Source organism: Grus americana, chromosome 17, assembly GCF_028858705.1.
Source record: "Grus americana isolate bGruAme1 chromosome 17, bGruAme1.mat, whole genome shotgun sequence".
Lineage (NCBI taxonomy): Eukaryota > Metazoa > Chordata > Aves > Gruiformes > Gruidae > Grus > Grus americana.
Window position 1 is genome coordinate 15,888,257 of NC_072868.1, and position 26,249 is coordinate 15,914,505.

Below are 26,249 nucleotides of genomic sequence, written 5' to 3' on the forward strand. Positions count from 1 at the left end.
TGATGTTGCAAGAACCTGATTGCTTGCAGCTTTCTCAGCACCGTCTCATCCGTGTCTTCATTTAGTAAATCTAATCATGTGAGCATGTTAGTCAAATCTGAGACCGTGTCTAACTACCAGAGTGCCTGTACAGCAGGCGTTTCCTGTAAACACACCGCTGCCTGGGCTTCTGCAGAGGCAGAAACAGGAGAATCATCTGACACGATGGGATTTTCTTCTACTCGTTGCTGAAACAATGCTGAAAGAAGTAATTTGTGCAAAGGGGAAATTCAACAAACAAGCCGCAAAACACTGATAAAGCCTTCTCATAAGAGATTCTGTCTGTTTACTAGTCTCAGTCTCATCTGAACATGCACAAACAATTTATGAACAATTTTGTAAGCAAAGAAACAAAATGATCCCGAGTTACAAATAGAAATTGTTGTGCAGAAATGAAGACTGTAGAATTTTATGTTCCAACTCATGGCCCAGACACTCGATTTAATAAGGACTTGTAAAATTTGTTCTCTAACTTTGAGCCATTAGGTTACACTCTGATCGTGGTTTCAAGCTTATCTCCTTAAAAGCTAAAACACTGCGTATTTACTTTATTTATCTATTCATGCCAGCGAACGGAGAATTTCATGTAATGACTTGACTGCTAGAGCAGGGGCTTAAAAAAAAAAAAAAAAAAAGCTGAATTTTGTGAGCCCTGTGAGAAGACTTGCCCAAGATCACGCAGGAAGTCTGTGGCAGAGCTGGGACTGAGCCCAGATCCCCTAAATCCTATTTGTGCCTTAACCACACGACGGGCCAGATTTAATAGCTGCCTAAATATGAATCTAAAATGAGAGAGTGCCTGTGCACAAGAATGAAACTTGGCTGATCTCCTGCTGCCAGGTATAGACGGGAATTTTGCTACTCAGGCCGGTTGTTAGAGACAAACATCCACAGTAACCTTCGAAAGACTTTAAATTTAGGTAAAGGCTTCCTGCTGCCTGATCAGCTCTGTTTTCATTCTCTCTGACAGCGAGGGTTTTCTCATGTGCACGATGCAGAAGAGCAGGGCTTGAACCAGTTCGCAAGACTGCTAGTATGGACTTTTACATAAAGTAAATGTACATAATGTAATTTAAAATAACTTAATATATTTACGTACATTAGGAGTTTGGGGACTGAAATTAAACTTTTCAGCTTTTGGCAATGTTGTTTTATTTTTTTCCCCTGTTGTTATGGAGGAGATTATCACGATTTTGGGCATGCTGCCTGGTTCCAAAGTCTAGTTTGGGGCTGGGTTTAATATTGCAAGACTGTGTAGTAACATATAGTGCAGAACAGTAAACACAGGTCTGTCAGTCTTTCCTGTGCATTTGCTGTAGAAGTTTATACTTCATACATAATACACGGATTGCTGAAGCCTCTCCAGAAAGGCAGCAAATGTCCTCAACACAAGGCAAAACAGAGGGAGAAGAAAATATAAGATTTATTTTTACAAGTTGGCCCTTGCCTCCTATCAAACATTTCCAGTGCCATGAGCATTAATCACAGAGGTCATTGTGGCTAATCTGTAAAAATATATTGGATGTTTTCATTTTGATCATGTAATATGATATTACATGATGCATTTTGAGAAAAAAGGAAAAAAGGAAAAAAGAAAAAGTATAAAATATTCTGAGCCTCCCATTTTTTCTTGAAACAGACTTCTTATTTTCTTATGTTTTCCACAGAGGTACCATATCTCAGTGGATGAAAACCATACGGCTTCTATGTTCTCTGTTAAATCATGTTTACAGTCATCCAGAGTCCTGGATTCAGTGAAATGCCCCTTGTGATCAAGAAGGTCAGTATGTTTCACCTGAAAAAGTACAATCTTTAAAAAGGGGTAAAAAATGAAAGGGGGGGGGGAAGTAATGGGGTTTGGTATGTCATGAGAACAAGAAATACTGCAAAACCTGGCTTTGTGAGTCTTTCAGGAGACATAGTTAAAAGCAAAAGCACGAGTTTAACATTTTTAAAAGTTTGTGGGCCCTGAAGTTGTTTGTAACTCTTCAGTACAAGGACTTTCAAAATGCTAAATCAGAAGAGAGTAAAAAGACTAATTTTTTAACAGTCACGATTCTTAAGAGAGTCACATGACTGGGGGCATTGGGTGTAGCAAAGCTGGTAACTCCCACACCCATTTGCAGCAAAATTCTACTTTGTTCTTCTGGGCATGCTGCCGTTTGTAGATAATCGATACTTAAACTTAGGGAGCAAGTCCCGCCAAAGCGTGCTGGCCTACTCCTGTCTTTAAACTTGGGAGTGTTTGTGGGATCAGGTTTGGTCACATAGTACAAATTAGTGTGCAATACAGTGGAATATTTTGTGCGTTTGTGTGTAAACACCTCGCTTGGATACAGCATGCTGCAAAAAAATCATATTTAAAACACCAACTGAACTTGCTCATCGTGCGACAAGCCCTCACGTCGGTGTCCCCCCCATACCGATTCAAACCTCTCGGACATTCAGAGCAGCGGCAGGACCACGGCCTGACGGCTGAAAACCTGTGAAGAAGCAGCAGACTAAGGCAAAACCCGTGGCCTTGGTTCACACAGCTGATTCACACAGAGGTTTTTTAACTTTCAGGAAACTAGTGAGGGAGCACCGTCTATATGACTAGCTGAAGGGCCAGTTCTGAAACACAGAAAAGTTTGACCTTATCAGTTTTGACCTTCTTGTAATGAAAAGAATTCTGTTTCAAGTTAGCGTGAGGCAAGATTTGAATTTGCCAATAATGATATTTCATCTTCCAGAATTACCTGGTGAGTAAGTACATCACCACATTCTGTAATGTTTTTGGTTAATCTTCATTTGCCATATAAGTAACCTAAATTTCAACCTGAGTCACGTTGCTCATTTTAGACTGGGAGAACATTTTGAGAAAACTTCAAAAAACACATTAAAAAACTCCCTGCATAATTTTAGTTGCAATTATTTTAGAAATGTCCTCCATTCAGGCAGGATGATTTTTATACTGAAGCAAGTAAGCCCCTGGGTGTGATCTAAACCTACTGATGTAAGCTAAGCTGACTTTAACAGGTCTCAGTGTGTCTTTGGGGGAAAAACAAGCAGCGGGACCGCATGGAACCTCACCGCCGGCTTATCCCATTTTCTTGAAGAAGGTGCTAACCTCAGAGTCTAGCGGAGATGAAGCACTTTGTTAACAGGATTACACATTGCACTTAACTCCTAAAAAGCTCCTCGGTTCCAAGTGGAATACTTGAAAAAAAATATTTTAAGTCTTTGCTGCGTTTAATTCCAGCGTAGCGCCCGTACCTCTGGAGAAGCTGCAACCTACGCCAGACGGCACAGCTGAGTGCTCACGGCTGTCAAAAGAAATGCAAAATATAAGAATCCTTGGCCTGTTTTCGGTAACGTCCCCAGCGAGTTGCCATCTCCCTGTCGTGTCCCCGCCTCGTGAGGCAGCGTCGACACGTGCAGGACGCAGTTAGTGACGTCAGAAGTCGCCGGGTCTCCCCATGGCATGACCAAAAAGAGACGGTTCGGGCCGTTTTACCCCTCAAACCGATGGACAACCCTCACGAGGCGCATTATTTTTATTTACATTTGCAAAGGCAAAGCTACAGGAGGAACCCAGACCGATCCGGCCCGGTAATGGCCCCTTACCGAGTGCGGGCTTGACGCCAGGGTTTATACACGTCTTTTTGTAACTGCCCTTCGCTGCCTTTTGTTATTCAGGGAGATAACCATCGCCCCATCTCCCCAGAAAACACAAAGGCCGCCAAGGCCTCGACCCACCGCCGTTGCCGGGCCGGGGACTCCCGCGCTCCCCCTCACAAAGGGAACAATCACCAAGGCCCGGGGTGGCCCACGGCCTGCCGGCCGGGCCGGTACCGGCCGGGCCGGTACCGACCCGCCCGGTACCGACCCGCCCGGTACCGACCCGCCCGGTACCGACCCGCCCGGCAGTCCGTGAGCCACCCCAGGCCCCGTTCAGCGCACCGTTCCCCGTTATTTAAGGCCCGGTCCAGGCCCGACCGCCCCTTCGCCCCCCGCCTCACCGTCCGGCCACCCCCACCGAGGGAGGAGGCGTGGCTGGCGCCGACGGAGGCGGGGTCTGAGAAGGGTGGTGGGTGTGGCCTAAGGCAGGGGTCTGCCCGAGCAACAGCTGCGGCGGGAGCGGTTTACAAACAGTGCCCCGAGCGTCAGCGCAGCCGAGTCCGGGCTCCGGCGGCACCGCGGGCGGCCGCCCCCGCTCCCCTCCTCCCTCTGTCCCCCACCTCAGGATGCCGGCCGGGGAGGCGGCTCAGGCACAGGTGAGGGAGGGTATGGGGGTCAACTTCCAGGGGGCTCTGGTTTCCCGCCTCCCCCCCCCCCCCCCCCCGACCCCTTTCCCCCTCACAGGGGGCACCTGAGGGAGGCGCAGCCCCTTCCCCTCGGGGCGATTTGTACCGTGAGGGGCTGCTTGTGTGACTGACCGCGGGGGGGGGGAGGGGGGAAGCTGCCTTTCGGGACGGTTTGAGGGAATCTGGGGAGTACACCCGCCTTGTGGGGGGGGCAAGGGGGCACCCCCCGTCAGAGCAGGGCCGCCCATCCCCGTGCAGTCCCGGCGCCTGGGAGGCTGACGAGCCTCACCGACCGCCCCTGGGGGAGAGGAGGAGGAAGGGCAGGTGTGTGGGGGGACGCGGCTCCCGGGGGGGGGGGAAGAAGGGCCGGGGAGAGGGCCAGGTGTGTGGCAACCGGCCCACTCGGGCCGCCTCGGCCTCGCCCCCTCCCGCGGCGGAGCGGCAGCAGGTAACGAACCCCCCCCCCCGCCGCCCCTCCCCGGGGCCGGCCGGTCGGTCCACAGCGCCTGGGGGGGGGAGAAACCCTTCCCTCGCTCCCTCCCACCCGTAAACTTCTCCTGTGCCCGATTTCCTTCTCCTGCCCGGGATCGCCTCCCCCTCCCGTGCTTCCCCCCGCGCAAGTAGGTGTATCAAACTTCCATTGTATACCTGGGGGTTTGCTTTACATACTCGAGGCGTCGCGCCTGGGATCTGGGGGTGCTTTTCTCCTTGGGGGGGGTGGGGGGTGTTGGGGCGGGAAGAGACTATTTCTTTGTGAGTCAAAGATGTTCCTGGAAGAAGGATTTGTAGTAAGTGGCTCATGGGGCGGAGGAGGGAGGGGGGTTTATTAATGAAAAGTTTATTGATCTGTTTTGCCAGTTTTTCTTTCGTTTACCTTTGTCTTCTGAAGACTAAACCTTTCCTGATGATTTCTTCGGCGTCTTGTTTCTCTTTTTTTTTTTTTTTAAGGGGAATAGGAAGTTTAGAAAATAAATAAATAAGCCTCAACTGACTTCTTAAGCAACAAAAGACGTTGCCAAGCGAGGACAATAAAATTCTAGAATATCTAGAGATTGGATTTCATTCCTGTTCCGTGATAGCCACTGGACTTTCTGTTTCTGGGTGTGGGTTTTTTTTGTTTGTTTCCCACACAGAAAACCTGCAGCCAAAGTAAGGTCTGTATGTACTCTAATGAGCCATCCCATAAAATGTGCTGTGTGTCTCTCAGTAAGTATTTGAAGTGTAATAGTTTTGAAGTGGTGGTGAACAAAAATCTTTATGTTGGGTTATTGATCTGCTGTTGAAAGGCGTTTGAATTTGAAAAGGATTTAGTTTAGGGGGGTTGTATGTTTAAAGGTTTTTTAAGGCAACAACATTTGGATGGTTTTTTTTCATTTCTGAAATGACCTTGAGAGCTTTAAAACTACATCAGTTTCTACCAGTGGGTTTGTGGGGGAGGCAGTAGCAGAAGGATCTAGTGAAAATCAAAAATAGAAATAGGAACTGAAGTAGATGCAGTGAAATGTTTTTCTTATAGAAGTATGTGAAAAGGGAAGTTTTTGTAAGAATGTGTGAAAAAGAAGAGAGGGAAATAACGCAGTTTCAGATGCAGGGAGAGAGGGGGAGCATATCATTCTTCACATTTTATTAGGCCCTGAAATGCAGGAGTGATATGATCTGGAAGACACAGAAATAAACCGCCTAACTACAAGTTGAATAGCAGGCATTGACTTGCTGACCAATGCTTACATGCTTGTTGGTTGGTGGGGGCTGGTTTTGTGTCTGCCAAGGTATCAGAGCACAGGGCTATGACAATGGCTTGCAAATGCTTTAACGCCATGTTTTATTGCTCTTAGGAGCTCTTATTAACTGTAGGTTTGGGAATACGACTAATACTTTAATTTGTGATGTCCACACTAAGGTTTAAGCGTTTCCTTGGATAATAGAAAAGGACAGTTTCAAATAAGTAGGATAAGCTGCATTCTTTGGCAGAGGGGGAGGGAAGAGGGAAAGGGTGGAGGAGGTATTTTTTTTTTCTTCCCCTTTACTAGTTCTGTAACTGAGTCAATATTTTAAGATCTGTAGCAGGAATGTGGCTTTGTGATCACTAATCTTTCTGTAACGTATTTTTTTCATGAGCAATATTGTAATTTGTGCAAAATACTTGGATTTTCTATCTTACACCTCATTCTTGAAAGCAGTATGAGTTTTCAAGTTTTGTCTTTAAGTTTTTAGGGTAGTGAATACGAAAAACAAATAACTTTAGAAACATGGTCATTACAGTGATTATTGATTGGCTTGGCCTACAGCCAAGCAACTCTTCTGCATGCACCAGAGCTGCTGATTTAAATTCTATAGATTCTTTTTCATAAGTTAGCCTTTTTGAATCGTTAAACAGTATATATAGCTATTTAAGAACAGTAGATCAGTTTTTAGTTAAGGTTGTTCAATTATGTCTTCATCGCTTTGGAGTTGGTTGAATGACTTGACACGAGATTAAGCACAACAAAAGAAAAGGCAGGGGAACAACAGCTGCCTTCCAGTACCAGAGCACCAGTGTTCGGAGCAGTTGAGCATTTTACCTTTTAGTGGTGTCAGGTTTAAATGTTAATATTTATATTCGTGTTTACGAGAACCTTAGGCATTCTGATAAAACATCAGCCACTCGAATCCTGGATATTCGTGTTTTGGGGTTGTTTGTCTCTTGCATTTTTAAGAAAATTATCTCAGGATCTGATACTGAGGAGTGAATTGATCTCATTAACTTTTCAGACAAAAGTAGCAAACAGTCACCACTAGTTTGTACTTGTTTAGTTACTGTGTGGTAAGAACTTTAAGGTGTGTCCTTAATGGCAACTGACGATTCTTGCTGCGAAGCCTTGTTTATTTTAGGTAGATGTTTTATACAGAATTTCCAGTGGGACAAATTACTACACTGACTGCACTTATTCTTTCTGAAGACTGGCTGCAAGCATAAGAGAGTAATTTTGCCATGCTGCAATCAGTATATATTTTAAAATTGAAGCCATTAAGTTTTGCTGTGTGTTTTGAGGCTTTTCCTACTTCCTTTGTTTAAACATTCTTAAACAGTGCATATCATATATGAATTTAAAACATTCATATGGCACTATTGGGGCCGAATTTAAATTTAAAATGAGTACCTACGTCCTTGTTGATCAAAATAGAAAAAACATTTCTTTAAATAAGTGGATGTTTTCTGGTTTTGAATGTGGTAAGAAGGCTATATTTGTATCTTGTAAACAAAGTTTCATATTAAGTAGTCTTTAGAGAATGGCTTCCAGGCTTTGGATTAGAGGATTTTTTCTTTTTTTTTTTTTTCTTCCCTCTTCATTTTAAGTGAATAATGTACTTTTTTCTTTTTTCTTTGTTTTGGTAGGGGTGGGGAGTGCAAGGTTTAGGGTAGGGGCTAGAAAGAGGAAGATAATAAACTTTAGCACCTTTTATCAGACTGTCTTACACAAAAGGTTACTTCATTTTGGTTTCCTCTTTCATTAGATCACACTCAAAAAAATTCCTTTTTGAGCACTTATGTCTAATCTTCAGAATGTATCATCTTCTCCTTACCACTATATTTTCATTTAGAACAATGCTGATAGATTAATATAATATTTTATATGAACAAAGTGCTAACTTATTACTGTGATCAGGGGGAAATAATTTTAAAAGGGAACTGTGGGTTTCACTTAGGCTTTCAAAACTGTGATTACAATAAACTTTTAGTTACAAAAATCTGAGAGTTTGTGATTAAGAAGCTCTGGGGAAACGTTAAGTAAATTTTAACTTCCCTTTGTTCTTTGGGACTTTTTGTTGTCCCGACTCTGCCTAACCTGGATCTTGATTTGGAAGTCATTGTCCTGGTAAAAGCTTCCCCACACTGTATGTGTAAATGCCCTCCCTCTCGCCTGTGTTATGAAATGCTGTAGCTACCGCTGGCATATGGGCAGAGCAGCCCCCCTCCCCAAGGTAAAATGGGCTAAGCTCTCTTTTCTTTGCCAGGAGCTGAAAGAAGAGTTTGACCTTTGAACTCGCCCTCACACTTCCACACTGCTTTCAGGATGATTAAATAACCAAGGATATTTGCCTGTGTCTTATGCTTATTTATCTCACTTAAAATGTTCTAATACTTAACTGTTGAGCTATTGTCTTTAAATATAGCAAGACAGTGCATTTCAGTTACAGCAGGGCTGCCATTTGCCAGCTCAGCCCTCTTATTTTTGAGACTCTTGATTTAGAACGTCAGCGTTCCAAGCAGATACTCTTTCCACATCTCATAACTACATTAATTTCAAACTGCTATTTACTTTCAATGGACTTTGGATCATTTCTGGTGACCCTTGACCCTGTTTTTTTTAAGGTGACTTTAGTAACAAAAAAAGTTTTTCTTTCTGCTGCATTAATACGATCAGAGGATTCTGCTGACTACTGTATGCATGCTTTTAGAGAGATGTGACTCATACCACAAGAGATTTGCAGCTGAATACAAAAGTAAGGAAAAGGATATGACCAAGCTATGTAAGATTCTCAATATGTGTTGTATTTTAGGATTAAAAAAAACTAAGCACGCTTTTCCAGTCTCAACTTACCTAGGTTTTTGTGCACCTTCAAACAGAAAGCTACTCTCAAAATGATTTGCTTTTAGAAATCAAATTTTTTTCAGTAAAATTCCCAAATAATCTTGTTTGTTACTGATGAAAGCTTATTTATGCCAAACCTGGGTATATGTCAGTGGGAAAAAATATTAAAACTTCTGCTGTTATAATCATACGACTTGGGTCAAAGCATAATTTATAGCTTATCATAAATCTAGCTCTTTTGAGTCTTCCTCCTTATTTTTTTTCTTAAAGTGGGCAGCAAGTGAAGTGGTATGACAAGAACGGACTTTCAATTTTAAAGTAAAAATGCCTTTGAGTTCATTGCAGAAGATGGAATTGGTTATCAGACCGTCTTGAGAATTTCAAAAGAAAGTACAAGAGGAAATGTGGTTAGAATATGCAGGAAAATCTATGTAGATCAGTGTGACTTAAAGATTTGAGCAGAAACCCATCCAAGTATAAGTGAATAATTGACTGGATAGTGATTTTCTATGTGCTAAAGATTTTATGTAACTAAAAGTATCAAAGTCTGAGTTTGTTTATGCGCAATGGGTACACTTGCATTTTTCAGTGTAATAAAATGAGTGCAGTGTACCTCTGACAAACTACATAAGGGAAATTAAAGGCCCTTGTACGGTGCTTACGCTTTATCATGATAGTTGAGAACTGGTTGGTGAAATCCTTGGGGTTATGTCAGCCTCTCTTTCTTTTGGTATGCAGGTAGGAAAAAGCGAATTAGACGTACTCCAAAGACCACGATATTTAGTACATTGTAAGGAAAACGGATGTAAAGGTGGTCTGGAGAAGCCACGATTTCTGGTTAGCTTTAATGTTTGTTTCTAATCTTTCTTATGCGAGTAAAATTTGTGCATGAAACCTTTGCCTTTTTGAAAGGTGAGGTTCTCATGGGTGCTAATGCTCTTTCCTAGGGCAGTTTGGCACTGTGAAGCCTAGTATGTTGGACTACATCACCTACATCCCTTCAGTCCACTAGTCTAAGGTAACGTAATGCTAGGCAATTAAAAAGGTTCAGTCTCCATCAGTCTATGTGGATCTTCCACCTGCATGGAAGAGAGGAGGCAGCTGTTTGAAGTGTCTATTTCTAGCACTATTTTAGTATCTTCAGATGCTAGTCCAGGGGATGACTTAAGTGGAAGTAAATGTCTTTCCCTCGGGATGTGTACCTTTCTCCATCTCTCAAGACTGTTTTTTTGCAGATACATAATGGTGGATATGTTTGAAGGTGATAACTTCAAACTTGGCCCTCTGCAGAGGGGAGGGATAAGAAGTTGCTGCTTTTTCTTCCGAGGTACAGGGGTTTGAGCTGTGTTAGGCAAGAGTTAGATTTGGAGTTGAAATCTGCTGAGAGCACTAGGGAAGACTAATGACCTTAACAAAGTGAACTCTTTGGAAGTGACTACTTCTCTCAAATTCAGGAATAGTAAAAGAATCTCTTTTCCTGTTACCTCACCTATGCTGCCCAAAGGGATGCAACTTGCCTGTAACTGCTACAGAGGAACTCCTGGCTCTTGAGTAATAAGGAATTAAGTCTAATTTGGTAAACTCTGAATTTACCACTTCTTTGTAGTTGTGGCTGCTGGAGAAACCTAATGTCCTTCTGCCAAGAAGTAAAAAAAGTCCAATTTGCTTTTAAGGTCTCTGAAAATATCTTCTTTCAAATGAAAACCAAGACTAAACATATAAGGCAGTCTATGTAAGGTGAAACTGACTCAACAATAAAGTTGTATCACTCACTCCACCAAGAGAGTCTTTACCTGCTGTGGAGAGAACAATAAACTGTTTTGTAAGGTAAGGGGTCATTGCCAGTTTAAGTGCATGTAACTTCTTGATTTAATGAAGTTGCATCATCTTATAGCAGTAGTGAAATGTGTCCCAGACTTATTTAAAATAGGATCGCTCTTGTGTCTTTCAGCCTTTCTCCAACAGGTGTTGGCCACTACATACTGTCTAAACTACACCTTGGTTTTGTGGTTCCTAAGAAATCCTTTCCTAATCAGAGGGAAAAAGAGAAAAAAATCTGGCTGTTAGAGCAGTCCTTCTGAACTTTAAAAGTGAATACTCATTTGTAGCACTTCCTCCTTTAATGCCAAGAATTAGTCTCTTTTATATTTGCTGTTGCTCAGTGGAGGCAAAACATGTGCAAAATGATGCAAGCTTATATGTTCTCTGCTTTAAAAGGAATAATTACATCTTTTGATAGAAGAGGCATTCAGTTCACTGAGGAGACACATTCAGCTCATCCATCCTCTGCCAAAGCACTGTTAGACATATAGCCTTAAAGAAAAAGGGACTCCACAGGAAAAGGTTTTTTAGAGAAAGGATATCCTTTGTTTCTATTAGTATAGATGTCTGAAATGGGGGGAGGAAGTTTTCCTAATATTGTTCATTATTAACTACTAGTTATTTTCCACTGGTGATTAAAATCCTGTTTGCTAGACTTCAGGGGGAAAATGATTTGCATGTGTGTCTGTCTTATCTGACTACAAAGGAGCTTTCAATACAAAATCTTTCTAAAATGTTTGTGGAGAAATGCCTGGATAATAACATTCTTGCATTCTGGTGTATATGTCTCTGCTCCTCCAGTTCTGTTTTTATGAATTGTCTTGGTATCGTTGCATTGGAAAGCTCTGTAGTGTTATTAGAAGGGACTGTTAATGGAGGAGAACAGAGTATTGTCTCTCTTAGAGAGGATAAAAAGATAAGCCATGAAAACCTCTCTAGGAGTTTAAGTTTAGGATAACTGAAAACTTCAAGCCTCAAGGATGAAGACTAACTAGGGGACTCAAGTTTGCAGATTTAGGGAGTGGAAACTCCAATTTGGGGTCATCTTTTATGTTCTCTCTTCAACCTGAACGTCTTCGTTTTGATCTTTCCAGCAACTGAAGCAAACAACTCTCTTCCTCCCCTTCCTCCCCCTAAATCTCCATTTCCTTTAAAAGTACTCATGTTAGTTTTTTATCAGACTGAACTGTTAACAAACTTTATTTAAAAACATTTTTGTACTTGAACACTTTGTTTCTCATCCACACATGTTTTTATACCATGTTAGGTGTACTCACGTGCTCCTCCATTAACAAAGAAATACACTGGGAAGTTGCGTTAAAATGATTTACTGTTAAAAGATAGAAGGGAGTAGCTCTTCCCTTCCCTAGAAAGCAATAGAGCCCACAGTAATGAAGAGTAAGTTACTGGCTTCATGTAGCGTTATGAAGAAAAGCTGGCTCTTCTGCAAAATAATGTTTTATCTGTGCTGGCTTTTATAGCTTGCCAGTGTTTTAACTGAAGTCATAGGCAGTTGTACTCTTTCAGAAATAAGGTCACGGTCTATGCAGCAAGTAGTGTGTCATCTTCCCTAGATTTAGGGGCTATCTTTCCCTCAAATTGGGGTAAGAAAGACATTTCTGTCTAATACAGGAAAACACCTTATTGCGTGAGGTGTGACATGTACATGTTTCTTCTTAAATGGAGAAAGGAAGTTATGTGGTTGCCATAAAAATCCTACTACCTGTAGAGAGAAACTTGATATTTCATGCTGTGGATATTTGGAAATCTGACTAATGTTCAGAGCAATTGGTAAGTTAGAACCTCACAATGACACTTTGCTTCACTTTCTGACGAAACAGGGGAGCCTGTGAAGGTCAGGGCACACCAGTACTGCCCATACAATGGAGCCATTGTCACTGATGGGTTCTGCAAGCACCACGCACAACTTAGGACACTAGAGGTACTATCTCGAGAGTTTGGAGCTCTTCAATATTGTTAGCAACTATTTGGGGATGATATTTCTGCTTAGTATCCTGTGTGTGTACTAGGTACGGTGACACTGGCTTAACTTTATGCAATGATGTATATATATGGATAAAAAAAGAGATGCTCTGAATAAGCTAAGTACAGCCTCAGGCTTTTATTTGAGAATTTGAAATTGTATTTATGCATGAGCTACTCTGCCTATGATCAATATTATACCTGAATATAGATGTGCCCAAACAAATATCCATAAGGTAGTTTTTATTTGTGGGCTTGATGAGAGGAAAAAGTGATGTTAACTGGTTCATTTTATTTATGTTCATTAGATAGAACTGGAGCAACTATTCTGAAAAAGCAAAACTTCTAGACTGAAATAAAAAAAGGTGTTTAAATAACTTGTGGTTTCCAATAAGCAATCAGCAGTATAAAATCTATTTCATTAGCAATGCCAAAGAGCAGCAACCTGTTCTGATGTATAAACATACTGAGAGAAAAGAATGTTTCATGTAAAATGACTCTTAATATCCTGAAACTTCTTAAAACATGAGGAGAACTGAAGATAATTTTTTTTTTTTCATGGAATTGAGAGTTACATGAAAGTTTTTCAAGTCAAATAGACCCAGTAGAAATTAGGGTAGTTAATCTGCAGGCTGTGGCACTCTGGTGGGTTTTCGAGTGTGGGTTTCTCCTCCTTTGCTGGCACCGGATTATGTAGGACTTGGAACCTTGGTAGGATAGTGAAAGAAATCCTGAGCATCTGTTAAACAGTGATAGCTTTGCTACTGGCCTTGAATTTAAGGATCTGATAACGGTTTGTTGAGGTAGTTATGTCTGAGTATATATCTTCTAGCATACTGAAGAGTAACTAAATATCATCTACTTAGTTGTAACTCTTCTAGTTTTCTCACTTCTGTTTTTAAGAAAGTGTTGCAGCAACTAGGTTAACTTCTGTAATTGTTCCAGCTTGCTTTTTACAGTTTAACAATAGTTTTGCTAGCACAGAATTAGCAAGGTATAGTTGTTTTTCCTGATACTAGCTATGCAACTTTTTTTTCCCAGTGCTCTGTAGTGTATAAAAATGGAAACACAATGATTAGACTTTGCTGTTCTCTGAAAGGTGTGTCTAGAGTTTTTATTACATATTCATGGAAATTTTGAAATGCAGGAAGTAGAAATGCAATAAAATTACTACTGATAGGTCATTTCCCAAAGAAATCTTTGAGACTGTAATATGTTGGTTGTGTAATTTAATGAAAATAAATTAAACTTCTCTACAGGCACTTAATTAAAATTTTCCCTTGTTTTAATAATCCATTTATATGCAGCAGCTTTTTGGTGTGGTTCTTAGGTTATGTGGCAAGTGCAATGAAAACAAGATGTTCTCATCTGCTCAGTTCAACCTTTATTTATAATGTTTTGTGGTGTTTATAAATACAATGGGTATTGCTGCAAACCTGTTGAAATATTTGACTAAAGGCCATGTAGCCAAATATGACTCAGTTGTGAACTAAAGTTTGCTAAATGCTCAGGTTCTGGCCTGTTGGAAGAATAAAGTACAATAGATGGCATCCTGCAGTTGAGAAGCATTTGCCACTTCTGGACAGGCCGCTCTAGGAAGTGTCCAGGTGTGCTGGGCAAGGCAGTTCCTCCTGCCCTGCTCTCTCACCTCAAGGCAGCTGCAGCAACCGCTGGGACACTGGGCCCCAGACTCTGGTGTGAGATGCACGTCGACATTTACAAATGGGTGGGCGAGTCAGAAGTCAAGATTCTTGACTCACTTTATTGTGAGGAGGGATAGTCATTCTTTATTTTCAACCTTGAGTTAATCTGTAGCAAATTTATCACTTTTCAGCTGTTGGAAGGAAGGATTTCCTGTTTTGTTCTGTTCCTTTACTCAATATCTCTGACTGATACTGGCGTGTCGAATCTGTTCTCTTCTGAAAGTGAAAGACAACAGAAGAAACCCCAGGTACTGTATTTTTCTGTTCAGCTACTATACAGATCTTCAGCCACAAACAGTCACAGTGACTGTCAAAACTGCAGGTTGTCCACTTTCCCCAGGAAGCAATAGTACAGAATTAAGGCAACTCTTGACAGTTTTGCTGCTGCCTACAGGGTCTTGAGTAACAGGAATGTAATTAATCAGCATTTTTGGTCCTCAAATCCAAGGCATAATATTATCTTCACTGGAAGAAAGGTTTTGTTAATAATGGATAAAATCCTAGCGTAGATACTTGGTTTGAAGTTTTAGCATGTGTTAGCTTGTCTAAACAGAGCGTAAAATCCTGCCTACTTGTAAAAGCCATATATCTAATCAGAGTGAAGTGTGTAATCACCAGGTACAAAAATAAGACTGGAGCTTTCTAGCTCACCTTCTGACTCTAGTAGTATTAGCTTTTTCTTATTTGTTTAAATATAATTCTGTCTAGTTGCATCTGCAGTTTTCTTCAGAAATGCTACCTGCAATTATTTTCTGTCTATAGCCACTATCTCCTGTGTATGATGGTATATCCAAGAACAATAGTTGCTTGAACTGCAAATAGGCATTTCAGATTCCTAAAACAGGAATATCTTGCTCTGCTTTGCAATGCTGCCTAGAGGATGAACTGTGGCCAGTTCTTCAAAAGTGTTCAGTCTCCTATTCAAAACACTGAAAGCTTGAAAAGGATTCAGCAGTTACCAGGGCTTGGTGGAGGTGTGTAAAGTGCTTTGAAGAGCCTTGGAAGAAGTTTCCAAAGGGTTCGTTCAAACCTATTGATACCCAATAAAATTTGGATCCAAACTCCAGTTAGACTCCTCTCGTGATCCATGTGCTAAAGGTATGTGCTCTGTATTTATACGTGCAGTTGAGAGGACTGGTTTGGTTTTTTAGCAGCTGAAATGAGATCGAAACAGACCCATTTTCAAAGGGCTTACCAGAGAAAAATGTTATGTATTGGTTGAGGTGGATTTTTTGGACATCAGTGGCCAACCTAGGGCCTACCCTAGATTTGATCTATGCCAGTCCCTTAAAGTCTAATAAATCTTGCAGCATGTAGGTTTTGCCAAACGCTTGTATTATCCTAGGTTAGGTTTGAGTAGAACCATGTGTGGTGGTCTGTGTTACAAGGATGTCTCTTCTACCCTCATCTCATCCCAGAATGCTGTGGAGGACAGGGGATTGAGTGTGGATTTCTGCTGTCTTTCATCTGTTTTCTCCCTATAGTGATTTAATTCTTGTTGCTCTATTGTGTATACGTTGCAATGCCACAAAGTGGGGAGCGTAATAAAGTGTAATTGGCTTTTTCTGTATTTGTAGACAATAGCAAGGAAATAGTTGTTGATGAATCTCAGTAGTTCAGTACGTGGAACTTTAGGCACTGGCATTTGTCTCTGACTTCATACTCCAGAAATGCCTCTGGCCTTTTTGTAGGATGATTCTTATACCTACTATTGCAGGGCACTTACCTGTCGCTCTGAAAGTAAATGCATTAAAAAGTTTGTTCAATATTTTGATCTTGCCTGGATATTCATTGTGGGTGTTCAGGAATCTTTCAAAGTTGATGTTCATTTTTGGTTTGCAAATAAATTATTTTCAGGCGGATAGTCACCATTTATGCACATGAGTTTTGCTGCAGCATGTTATCCTGTTGTGTAAAAAATACCTCTTAAAACTACAGTAGAAATAGAACAAAACGGCAAGTTGAAACATGAAGTAAAACATGCTAACCAGCACCCTTTGATATGTTTTACAAAAGGGAAAGCTTTTTGAATACTTGAGCTTCAAACTTTTGTTATAGCTTCTTCACCTGCCTACAGGGAGTGAGTGAGAGCCAGAAAGTCCTAACTGAATGGGGAAGGTAGAAAGGCAAAAGCAAAGGTGGCAATAGAAGTAATTCAGAAGTGTCATACCACGGACTGAACCTGCCTATTACAAAAGTTTTTTGAGTCATTATGCAGAGAGGATGTGTTAATCAAGGCAGTGATAAAGCTGAAAATGGGGATAAAGGGCGTAGTTAGAAAAAGAGACTTTGGCTGCAGAAAATCCACATTTTGTTACTATCAACCCATTGGCCAGTGCCTTGTTCCCTCTCATGCTCTCTACCCTACCCCCAAGACCCCTACATTTGTGTTTAACTTAGCATATGATGAGTCTTTGGCCCAGGCCTGAAACAACTTGTGTTTTAAAAAAGGTAGAAGCTTCTTGGTGTTAGATTTGATCATTGTCTAGACCTGAATTAGAGGACTGGACAATAAAGACACTAAGCTCTGGAGATGGGGGGGGAAGACAGGTGACTGGTAACAATAATTTTATTCTATATTGACATTCTGTTTGGGTTTTTTTAACCCATCTTCATTAGGCTCCAGGATCTTGTTGCCTGCATGCTAGTGGAAAAGGAGCTGCTATCTTTTCAAATTAAAATCAAAGAGTATTCTCAGGGCAAGGCTGTAGTGCAGAGAGTGGGTAAAGTGTGTGAGATGTTGGATCTATGACTCCTAGCAGTGTGTTGTCATGTTTCCTTTCCCAGGTGGTTATCTTGCCTGGACTTGACTGTTCTGTGGTTGGCAAAGGTATAGTTGAAGGCATCATATCAAACCTTGGGTCTATAAATAGTTACTTTTTCTTTTCTCTGGCTAAAGGTCCTGTCCCATTAACCTCCCGTGGCTGTTGGACATGCTGGCTCTGCCTGCAGCTGGCCTTACAGGAGTGTTATCTGTAACATGTTTGGGCCACTGAACTGTATAAACGGTTCAAGTTCTGGTGGCTGATTTCTACTGAAATGGTTTCAGATTTAATGGCTTAAGACCACCTTTTTCTCTCCGACTAGCACTGCTGACAGAAAAGGCTGGAAAAGGTAACCTCAGCTGTATAGATAGCCACATTTCACCTGCTACAGCTACTTGTCATGGAAATCTGAACTATTACAGGATTGTATTTGGATTGTTACCCTTTGGCTGAAATGAAGCAAAATGTTTCCATTTTTTTCCTAATAAAAGCAAGGCAGAGATGGAAGTTGAGATGAATTTTAAAACCTGACTTTGCCTACACTGTCTTCTGCTTTAGGAGCTATAGAGCACATTGTAGTTTGAGGCATATTCATTCAAGTGATGTGAATCACTGGCCAGCTGTCTCTTATGAAATAATTTGCGAAAGTTTGAGTCAAATTTTGAATGCATTCTTTTCATTAGATATTCTTGTATTTGGAAATGTGCCTCATCTCAGAATGATTCTTCTTCAATTTATATGGTCTTGTATTGGTTTGGTAGACTTTTCCTTTATCCAGAAATTTGATCAAGCAGAGTCCTGAACTCCACAATACTATAATTAGCCAGCCCAAAGTGTGGTGGCCATTAATTGCTTCTAGCAGATGTTATAACTCTATAGACTTAGAGATTTAAATTGGTGTTGTGATTAACTATATTGTAACCCTTTTTAATCTTGTGGAATCTTAAACCTTCCCTTTTGAGTATAATCAATAAAGTACATTTTTTGTGGCATGCAATTTGAAATGAGAAGCATTTATTTTTTAAATGTAATAGTTGGCCTCGTGGATGATTTAAATACTAAACTACTGTTCAAGAAATAGTATCATTAGTTTATTTCAGACTTAGAGATGATCTAATTGTACCAGCTCAAAATTGTCACAGAGATTGTAAATCTGTGGATGATAGTAAAAGCTTTTGAGTAGTGGTATTAGTGATTAGTTCTTAATACAAAGATTTGTACTGACGCTTACTGTGTACAAGAACTGGGAAAGATAATCCCAACTTGTCTAGTCTTGCGGGGGGGGGGAGTCTTTTGCTCAACAGCCTTTAGCCTCTAAACCCTGGTTTCACAGGTTTGAGGAATGGTTACTTTGGCTTGCTGCATTTACTTGTTGTGAATTCAGTAGTCTATGTATTGAAATATGGTTTCAGCAGCTCTATGTAACAGGATAAGAGTAGGTTTAGAATAGATAGTAGACAAAATATTGCTTTTGTATAGCAAACTTGATACAGAAGCCCAGGTAATGGAAGACAGGGATGTTCAAGACAGTACTATTTCGACTGCAGTAGGTTGAAGAAGAGTGACCGGAGTGCTTTCTAGCTGTCCCTCATTGACTGTTTATTAAAGATATGCCTTCTGTGTCCAAAAGCATTGGATAGTTCTCTAGCCCTAATGTTTTCATTATTTGGGAGACAATACTTTTCTTTTGAAAAGTCTGACTGACTAGTTTCTCTCTTCTCCAGGTGCTGGAGTTCTTCGTGGCACTGAACTTGTCCTTGAGTGTGTTTCGCCCAGTGCAACTATTTGAAATGTTTGTACAAAATAACTAAGTGCAACTGACTGTTTCTACAGACTTGAAGAATCAGTTCAAAAAAAACCTCATTCCGTCACTGAGAGAACCGATGGATACACTTGCAGTGATGTATGAACACAGACAAAAATGAAAAAGTAATTTTTTGCTTGTGGAAAAGCTCTTTTTCCTGGCAGAGGTTTTTTAGCTTAGCAGACTTGTAAGCACATGTTGGAGAACTTTACAAGTGTCCTTATTGTGATCTGTGAGCATCCCCAAAGAACTGAAACCTTACATTAAAACACGTAATAGGGAACAGAACGTAGGAAACATGCCAACTCAGCCTCTCTTGGCATACATGGATGGACCGGATGGGATAGCCAGTACTGTTGGTGCACAGATGGAGAATAATGATGCCTCAATGACAATAAAAGGAACAAACACAATTTCTTACAAAAACTTGCAAGAAAAGTTTCTCATGCAAGCTGAGGGATGCATGCCTCTGGACTGCATGTTTTGTGATGAGACTTTTAAACATCCTGAAGAACTTGGTAAGCATGTTTTAACTCAGCATAGGCCCACTCTTTGTGAACCAGCTGTCCTGCGTGTTGAAGCGGAGTATCTTAGTCCTCTAGATAAATGTCAAGTAAGAACAAACTTGCCTTCACCAAACAATGAAAAGGACAGTGAAGAACTTAGTTGTGAAGTTTGTGGACAAACATTTGATGAGGCTTTTGATGTTGACGCACACATGAAAAAGCATAAAGATTCTTTCATGTATTGGTGTAATGTATGTGGAAGAAGATTTAAAGAGCCGTGGTTCCTCAAAAATCACATGAGAACGCATACTGGAAAGCCTGGTTCTAGAAACAAGCACCAACAAGGGTCTGAAAGCCCCATAACAATAAATGAGGTGGTGCAGGAGCATGTAACTGAAAATGTAACGTCACCTTACAAAATTTGTATGGTTTGTGGTTTCCTATTTCTCAATAAAGAGACTCTAATTGAGCACAGTAAAGTGCACACCAAAGAATCAGTACCCAATGGTGAAAGCCCCCAAGTGACTGGTGAACCTAATGCAGAAGAAGCTTCTCGGAGAGAGGAATTTTTGCGATTCTTGAACTTAAGACCAAACTTGGTTCCAGAAAATGACAAATCACAAAAACCTGTGAAATGGATAGCTGAACTAGATCCTTTCAACACATACCAAGCATGGCAGCTGGCTACCAAAGGTAAAGTTGCAGTTGGCCATGGCCAAATTAAGGAACCAGGGCAAGAAGGAAGTACAGACAATGATGATTCATCTTCTGATAAAGAAGAACTCGGTGAAATTTGGAATGCAAATAAAGGTAGCCAGACTGAGACTACAGGGAAGTCAAAAGTAAATAAAAACAGCAGTTATACAGGGAATGGTAACTTATCCCAAGACAAACTGAAACATCCCGCTGGTGAAGTGCCTTCTATGGAGATGGAGTCTAAATTGTCCCAGAACAAAGAGAAACCAACACACTGTTCAGAGTGTGGTAAAGCCTTCAGAACATATCACCAGCTAGTCCTTCATTCCAGAGTGCATAAGAGAGACAGGCGGACTGATGGAGAGACTTCAGCTGCTTCAAGGACGTGCTGTGCTGATATAATTGCAAATCTGGATGAAAATGGAGCAGGAGAACGAATAGAAGGAGGCTCTGAAGATGGATCTGAAGATGGGCTTCCAGAAACTCTTAACTTAGGTGAGTAGCATTTTGAGTACCTAAGTTTGAAATAGCTGTTAGTGTATTGTTTAGGAACTCTTTAGAGCTGAAGAATGCATCTTGCCTTTCTTGGTTACCTTTTCAAAACTTGACCAGAGATGTGAAGTGTATGGTGGGGGAAAGGGAAAAGAGAAAAATGAGAGGGAAAGGTTCTGACACCACCATTTTGAGATCTTTGAAGTTGTGTTAGGCTTTCTTGCAGTTATGACTTGGGTTACGGGAATCTGTGAAGTACTTTTGATAACAGTCAGTCTAGAAAAAGTCACTGTTTACTTTCTTTCTCTCTCATCTGCAATAGCAAAATTCTTAGTTTTGCTGGATGCTTTTCAGTGTTGCATACCCATTCTTGTCCAGCACATGTTTTTACAAAGAGTATTTCTAAGGAAATCATTGTAGTTTCACTTTTTTTCCCTGCACCTTGTAAGAAAGGGCAGAAAATGTCCAGTGCTCAATACTAGCAGTTGTTAAGATACTGAAAAATAAAGAATAATTCCAAACTTTTACTACCAAACTGCAGGATCTGGGTTTCTTTTAAACAGTATGTAACTTGAATGCCTAAATGACAGAACCAGCAATTTTAAATTAGTTGCGTAAGGACATGCATGCAGGCTGTAAGTGTGTGGACATCATGTATGTAAGAGGTGAATATTTAACTCCTCTCCCTTGGAGGTTGCTGATAGTGCTCTTTGACAGAGTAGATGGGCTCAACCTGTATCTTACCCAGGATTAATTCTGCATCTCACAGTGTTTTAGAAAAACCGGTGAGACTGAATGATTCCTTAATTGAAAAAGATTGCAGGTCTGGGGACAAAAAGGAATAGCAGAAAGTCTTCTAGCTAATCTAGCACTCTTGTGTGTGACATGCTTTGAGTCTGCATTTAAAGAACAGACACTTGCATAATCTCAAGAAAAGACACAACGTACAGAATGTCCTGGCACACACAACTGACTTTTCCATTTCTGGTAATGTGCAGCCCTTTATTTTGCCTCCAGTAACAAAGGAGTGGAATTATTACCTAATGTTAACTTGCTTGTTTTGTTTCTCAGTGTCTTATCCTAAACTACAACAGCTTTCATTGTGAGATGCTGAGTCATGCTTATTGAGACATTATCTGTTTGTTTAAAACAGCTATGGCTTGTCTTAGCCATAGTTTAGCCATACTTGGCGATTCCAGTATAGAAGCTTTCCAACACATGGGAACTTCAGAGAACTGTTTTAAGCTATCTATTATGCATCTAGCATCTTAGATGAGCAAAACCTCTCCTTCCTTCTCATCCCACTGTAGCTTTCTAATCAGCTTTGACTCGGATATTTTAATGAAGTTGTCCTGATGTTTTTTCAATACAACCTGCCAAAGAAACCATGCTGATTTGAATGGCGTTATTGTGTGTAAGCTTTCTCCCCTTTCTTGTTAGACATTATGCTGTACTTGCCGCCCTCCAGTGGTAGCTACTGCTGCTTGCACTTGAGCGGAAGAGTTTTTAATCTGTGAATTGTTCCTTGAGTACGTTTCACAGAATGGCAACCCCTGTTGCTTTTCTACTCCCGTATTTGTCAAAGCTTAAGCATTAATGCTTCTAGGGAAAGAAGATTACTCATTAGGGATGTTGTTATACAGACATGGCACTCCATTGATTAGCACAGAAATAATAACAATATTATTACAATTAATAAGAAAATGCACCTTCCTTCCCCAAAACACCTTCCTGTGTTTTGCCTTGGTGCGCAGAGCAAGTTTACAGTCTGAATCATCATGCTCATGCTTACTAATGCAAACACTTCCTTTAATAAAATAATACAGTTTAAAACCTGTATAAATTTTTTTGAGATGGGCCATTCTTCATCAAGTTCCTGTAGGTCAGTAAAGACAACTTTTTTTTTTCTTCTTCAAGACCTAGTTTTGCATCTTGTTTGTTCTCTGGGACGTCTTCGTTAGTCACTAACCGCAGTGTTACTTGGCACAGAGAGAAACCTTTTAACTCTTTTGCTCTTTGATTGCTAAGTGTGCAGCAGTACAGAACAAAGGATGCTCCTAGACTGTAGGAGTTGACAGCAGTTCATCATTCTGTGTTTTTCTTTAAAGACAGTTAAGATAGTTAATTATAGTTTTAAATGAGACTCCAATTTTGCATTTGCTCTTCATAATAAAGCTATATTTTCTCCCAAAGATAAAAATGAAGATGGTTTGGAAAGAGCAAAAGTTAAAAACCTTGGAGCCTCCAGAGAATGCAGCTATTGTGGAAAGTATTTTCGCTCAAATTATTACCTCAATATTCATCTCAGAACTCATACAGGTAAATGGGCTTCACCTTTGTGGGAGGGGAAGGAAGTCTGCTGAATCCAGTTGGGTGGAATGTTTGGTTTTGCTTAAGAAAAACAAGTTGCCTTCAAAATTATTGATATTAAAACCAAAGTTTTCTCTAATGCTAAAAAAAAAATAAAATTGGTATTTCTTAAAAGGATTAATTATTTACATATAAATAATGTAAATGTTTTTTGTGTAGGGCTAATTACATTAAGTACTGTCAAGAATACAATATATTTTAAGACTAATCTTTCTGCTTTTAGCAGCCTAGCAAAAAGTTAGTAGGTTTTGGGGTTTTTATGGGGTTTGGGGTTTGTTTTTGTTTTAAAAGCCTATTTCCCAAGTACTAAGTTGATAGTCTGCCAGTTGCTGCTACCTGGGAAAAAGCCACGTCTGTTTTTCACTTCAACTTTGTTTTCCATAGCCAGGCAAACTCTTTCTACTTCTGTTAATGTATGTCCCTGTTTCTTTTGAAACAGCGCTATTTATAGATGAACTGTAACATTTGTGTTGTTGAATAGCATACTTGTGGTATGATCAAGGGCTACAAATTGTTGGAGTTGACCCACAGCTATACTTCTTGCTTATCTCTGCCAAACATATTGTCAGCTACCATCTCCATACATAGCCAACGTGTGGAAAATATCTTCATCATAGCCAGAAGATGTCACTGTAGTTAGCAAAAGCAGCAAGATGCAGTTGTTTAAATGATTTAGATGAGTTTGGGAATTATGAGTGTCGAAGGGGGAAGAAAAAAATCTATTTTATTGTTTTGCGATCTACATTATTCCATTGTCTTTAATTGTATTCAAGACTTCAAATCAAATTGTATCAAACTTATTTACTGGTAAAACTGTGTTTCAGGTGAAAAACCATACAAATGTGAATTCTGTGAGTACGCAGCAGCACAGAAAACTTCACTGAGGTATCATTTAGAGAGGCATCACAAGGACAAGCAAGCTGACAGTGCAGCAGACGTGAAAAGTGACAGCAAAGTTTCATTACAGAGTCAGGAGCCGGAGCTCTTGCTGGCTGCTGATGGTGCTCAAGAAACCAAAAATTCGAAGAGGCTTTTTGATTGTGCCAAAGATGCTGAGGGCTGCCCACCTACCAAGCAGCACAAGGAAGTTTTGTCCTTGAACAATGCAATAGGCAGCACAGTCCTTTTAAAAATGAAAAATAATTCTAGGGAATTGAACAAAGGTTCCATTTGTAACAATTCAAATCAAATACACGAGAATGTGTCCACTCCTTTCCCAGAAAAACTAAAGGCTGAGAAGGAAACAAAGGAAGCTCAGCCCAATGTTCCTCATAAAAGAGAGAGAGGTGCTTCCGAGGCATCTGAGGGAGATGACGTCCAGTATGTTTGTGCTTTAAAGGATGGAAAAAATGTGAATGATGTGCAAGAGTGCACTGAAAACTACAGACACAAACCTATGGTGGACTCTCAAGAAAAGCCCTTGAACTTATCTGTTGGGTCTTCACAAGACTGTTCAGTGGTTTCAACTAGAGGCCTACTAGCACCCAGCACCTGTCCGTTTTGTGCTTACAGAACATTTTACCCAGAAGTCCTAATGATGCACCAGCGGCTGATGCACAAATACAATCCTGACAACGTTAACAAAAATGGCTATAGAAGCAAGGCTCTAGCTAAAGCCAGACGCACTGGATGCCCTCCAGCTCTGCTTGGTAAAGATGTACTTCCTCTGTCTTTTAATTCTCATAAAAGTAAGGCTTCCCCATCTACCCAGCAAAAACTGTTGCAAACGGGAAAAGCTAAACAATGTCACCCTCCACAGAACAAAGTCCCTCTCTTCTCAGTGACTGACTCAGGCGGCACAGCCCCAAGTAACCTCAAGTTTCATAAACAGCAAAGTAATATTGGAGCTCAGGCAAATAACTATAGACAACCTCAGCAAGAAATGCACTCCAGTTCCAGTATCTCTCCAGTATTGGACAGAGTAAAAACATCCGAATCTAAAGTAAAAGCTCTGAGTGTCCCAGTGTCTCAATCTGGTGTAGTAAGCAGCGGTATGAATGGGGCTCTCGACTCTCATATAAATGAATCTGCCTGGTCTTGTCATCGAGGAAGAGACTACCTTTGTAGTAAATCTGTGAGCAATGTAAATCTAGACTATGGTGAAACGTCTTCTAAACGAATGAAACCTAATCTGTTAGCTATTGATCATATTGACTCTCCAATGGCTAATTACAGAAGATACGAAATGGGCAGATTTCGTGTTGCAAACCTGCTACCTCAGGAATGTTCTCGCACCAAACCTGCATCCTCTGTTTTGCCAACCAAACAAGGGCTTCTGAATTCAGATAATGTTGATCCTCGTAATGTATTGACTGTTCTCAAACCTTATGAGCCATATAGCTCTGGATCACTTTACAGTTCTTGTGGATCTAGCAATGGCCAAGTAACCAGCTCTACAGTAGAAGGTACTGTATCTCCTTCCTAGTTAAATGTCTTACACCATTACAAAGGAAGGTGAATGACATGTAAATAAGTGTGTACCCATCTTGAAACTGTACTTAGCATTTCACCAAGCCCAGTCAATCCTTGGGTTTTAAATTTAAAATCCAGGTTCGGCAAACTCCTGGCTTGGGGAATCAGGCATGGAAGGTCTGAATTTTAAAGAGGGATTTAAAGTTCCTCAAGTTCCCTCCTCCCCCCTGCCATGGGTTTCTGATAGCAAACATGTACTGTTGGCTCATCAGAGCACTCCAGACATGCTAACTAATCCAGGATATGGAATAAGCCTTTCCGCTTAATATACAAGAAGTCTTGGACCATCTGGAATATTAATAAAACCTCTTACCACACACACAAAAAAAAGCTGTCATGGACAAATGTTCCCTTCAGTTACAGAAAAGGATGTATTACAAATCATAAAACAGATTTAAATCTTCTACCTCTGTTCTTCAATGGGTTTTTTATAATGTTTAGGTTTTAGTCGGAATAGAATACTTTGTTAAATCAAGACAACATATTTCTGCTATTCTAATTATGGTGTCTCATAAGTAGTAATGCTTTGTGGAAAATTCTGAGCCTAGCAGAGATAAATATTTTGTGATGTATTTGGAAAACTTTGGTACTTTTATAAAAAAACATGCTTTTTGTGTTTTGTGTAGTCAACATTTTCAAAACTTAGCAGAAGGCCAAGATTAAAAGGTGCTAGGTGATATTTAAGCAGTTGCCTGACTATTTGTAGAAGATGGTATTTATGACTTTGAGCTGAGGTCA

The 26,249-nt window shown here is 40.5% G+C and overlaps 1 protein-coding gene across 7 annotated transcripts in view; it reads left to right on the forward strand.

Annotated features, from left to right (window-relative positions):
- Window positions 1–4,133: 4,133 nt before the first annotated feature.
- Window positions 4,134–26,249, forward strand: part of ZNF217 (zinc finger protein 217) — a 28,588-nt gene continuing 6,472 nt past the window's right edge. The window contains exons 1-6 of one of the 7 annotated variants that reach the window (XM_054845305.1): window positions 4,151–4,295; window positions 12,562–12,662; window positions 14,538–14,654; window positions 18,896–20,672; window positions 22,863–22,988; window positions 23,864–25,444. In XM_054845305.1, the coding sequence (XP_054701280.1) occupies window positions 19,274–20,672; window positions 22,863–22,988; window positions 23,864–25,444 (3,106 nt within the window). In that variant the 5' untranslated portion in view covers window positions 4,151–4,295; window positions 12,562–12,662; window positions 14,538–14,654; window positions 18,896–19,273. Of the gene's footprint in view, window positions 4,296–4,699; window positions 4,946–5,306; window positions 5,480–12,561; window positions 12,663–14,537; window positions 14,655–18,895; window positions 20,673–22,862; window positions 22,989–23,863; window positions 25,445–26,249 lie in introns of those variants that run through there. The other 6 variants (XM_054845307.1, XM_054845308.1, XM_054845304.1 and 3 more) reach the window with 6 other exon arrangements.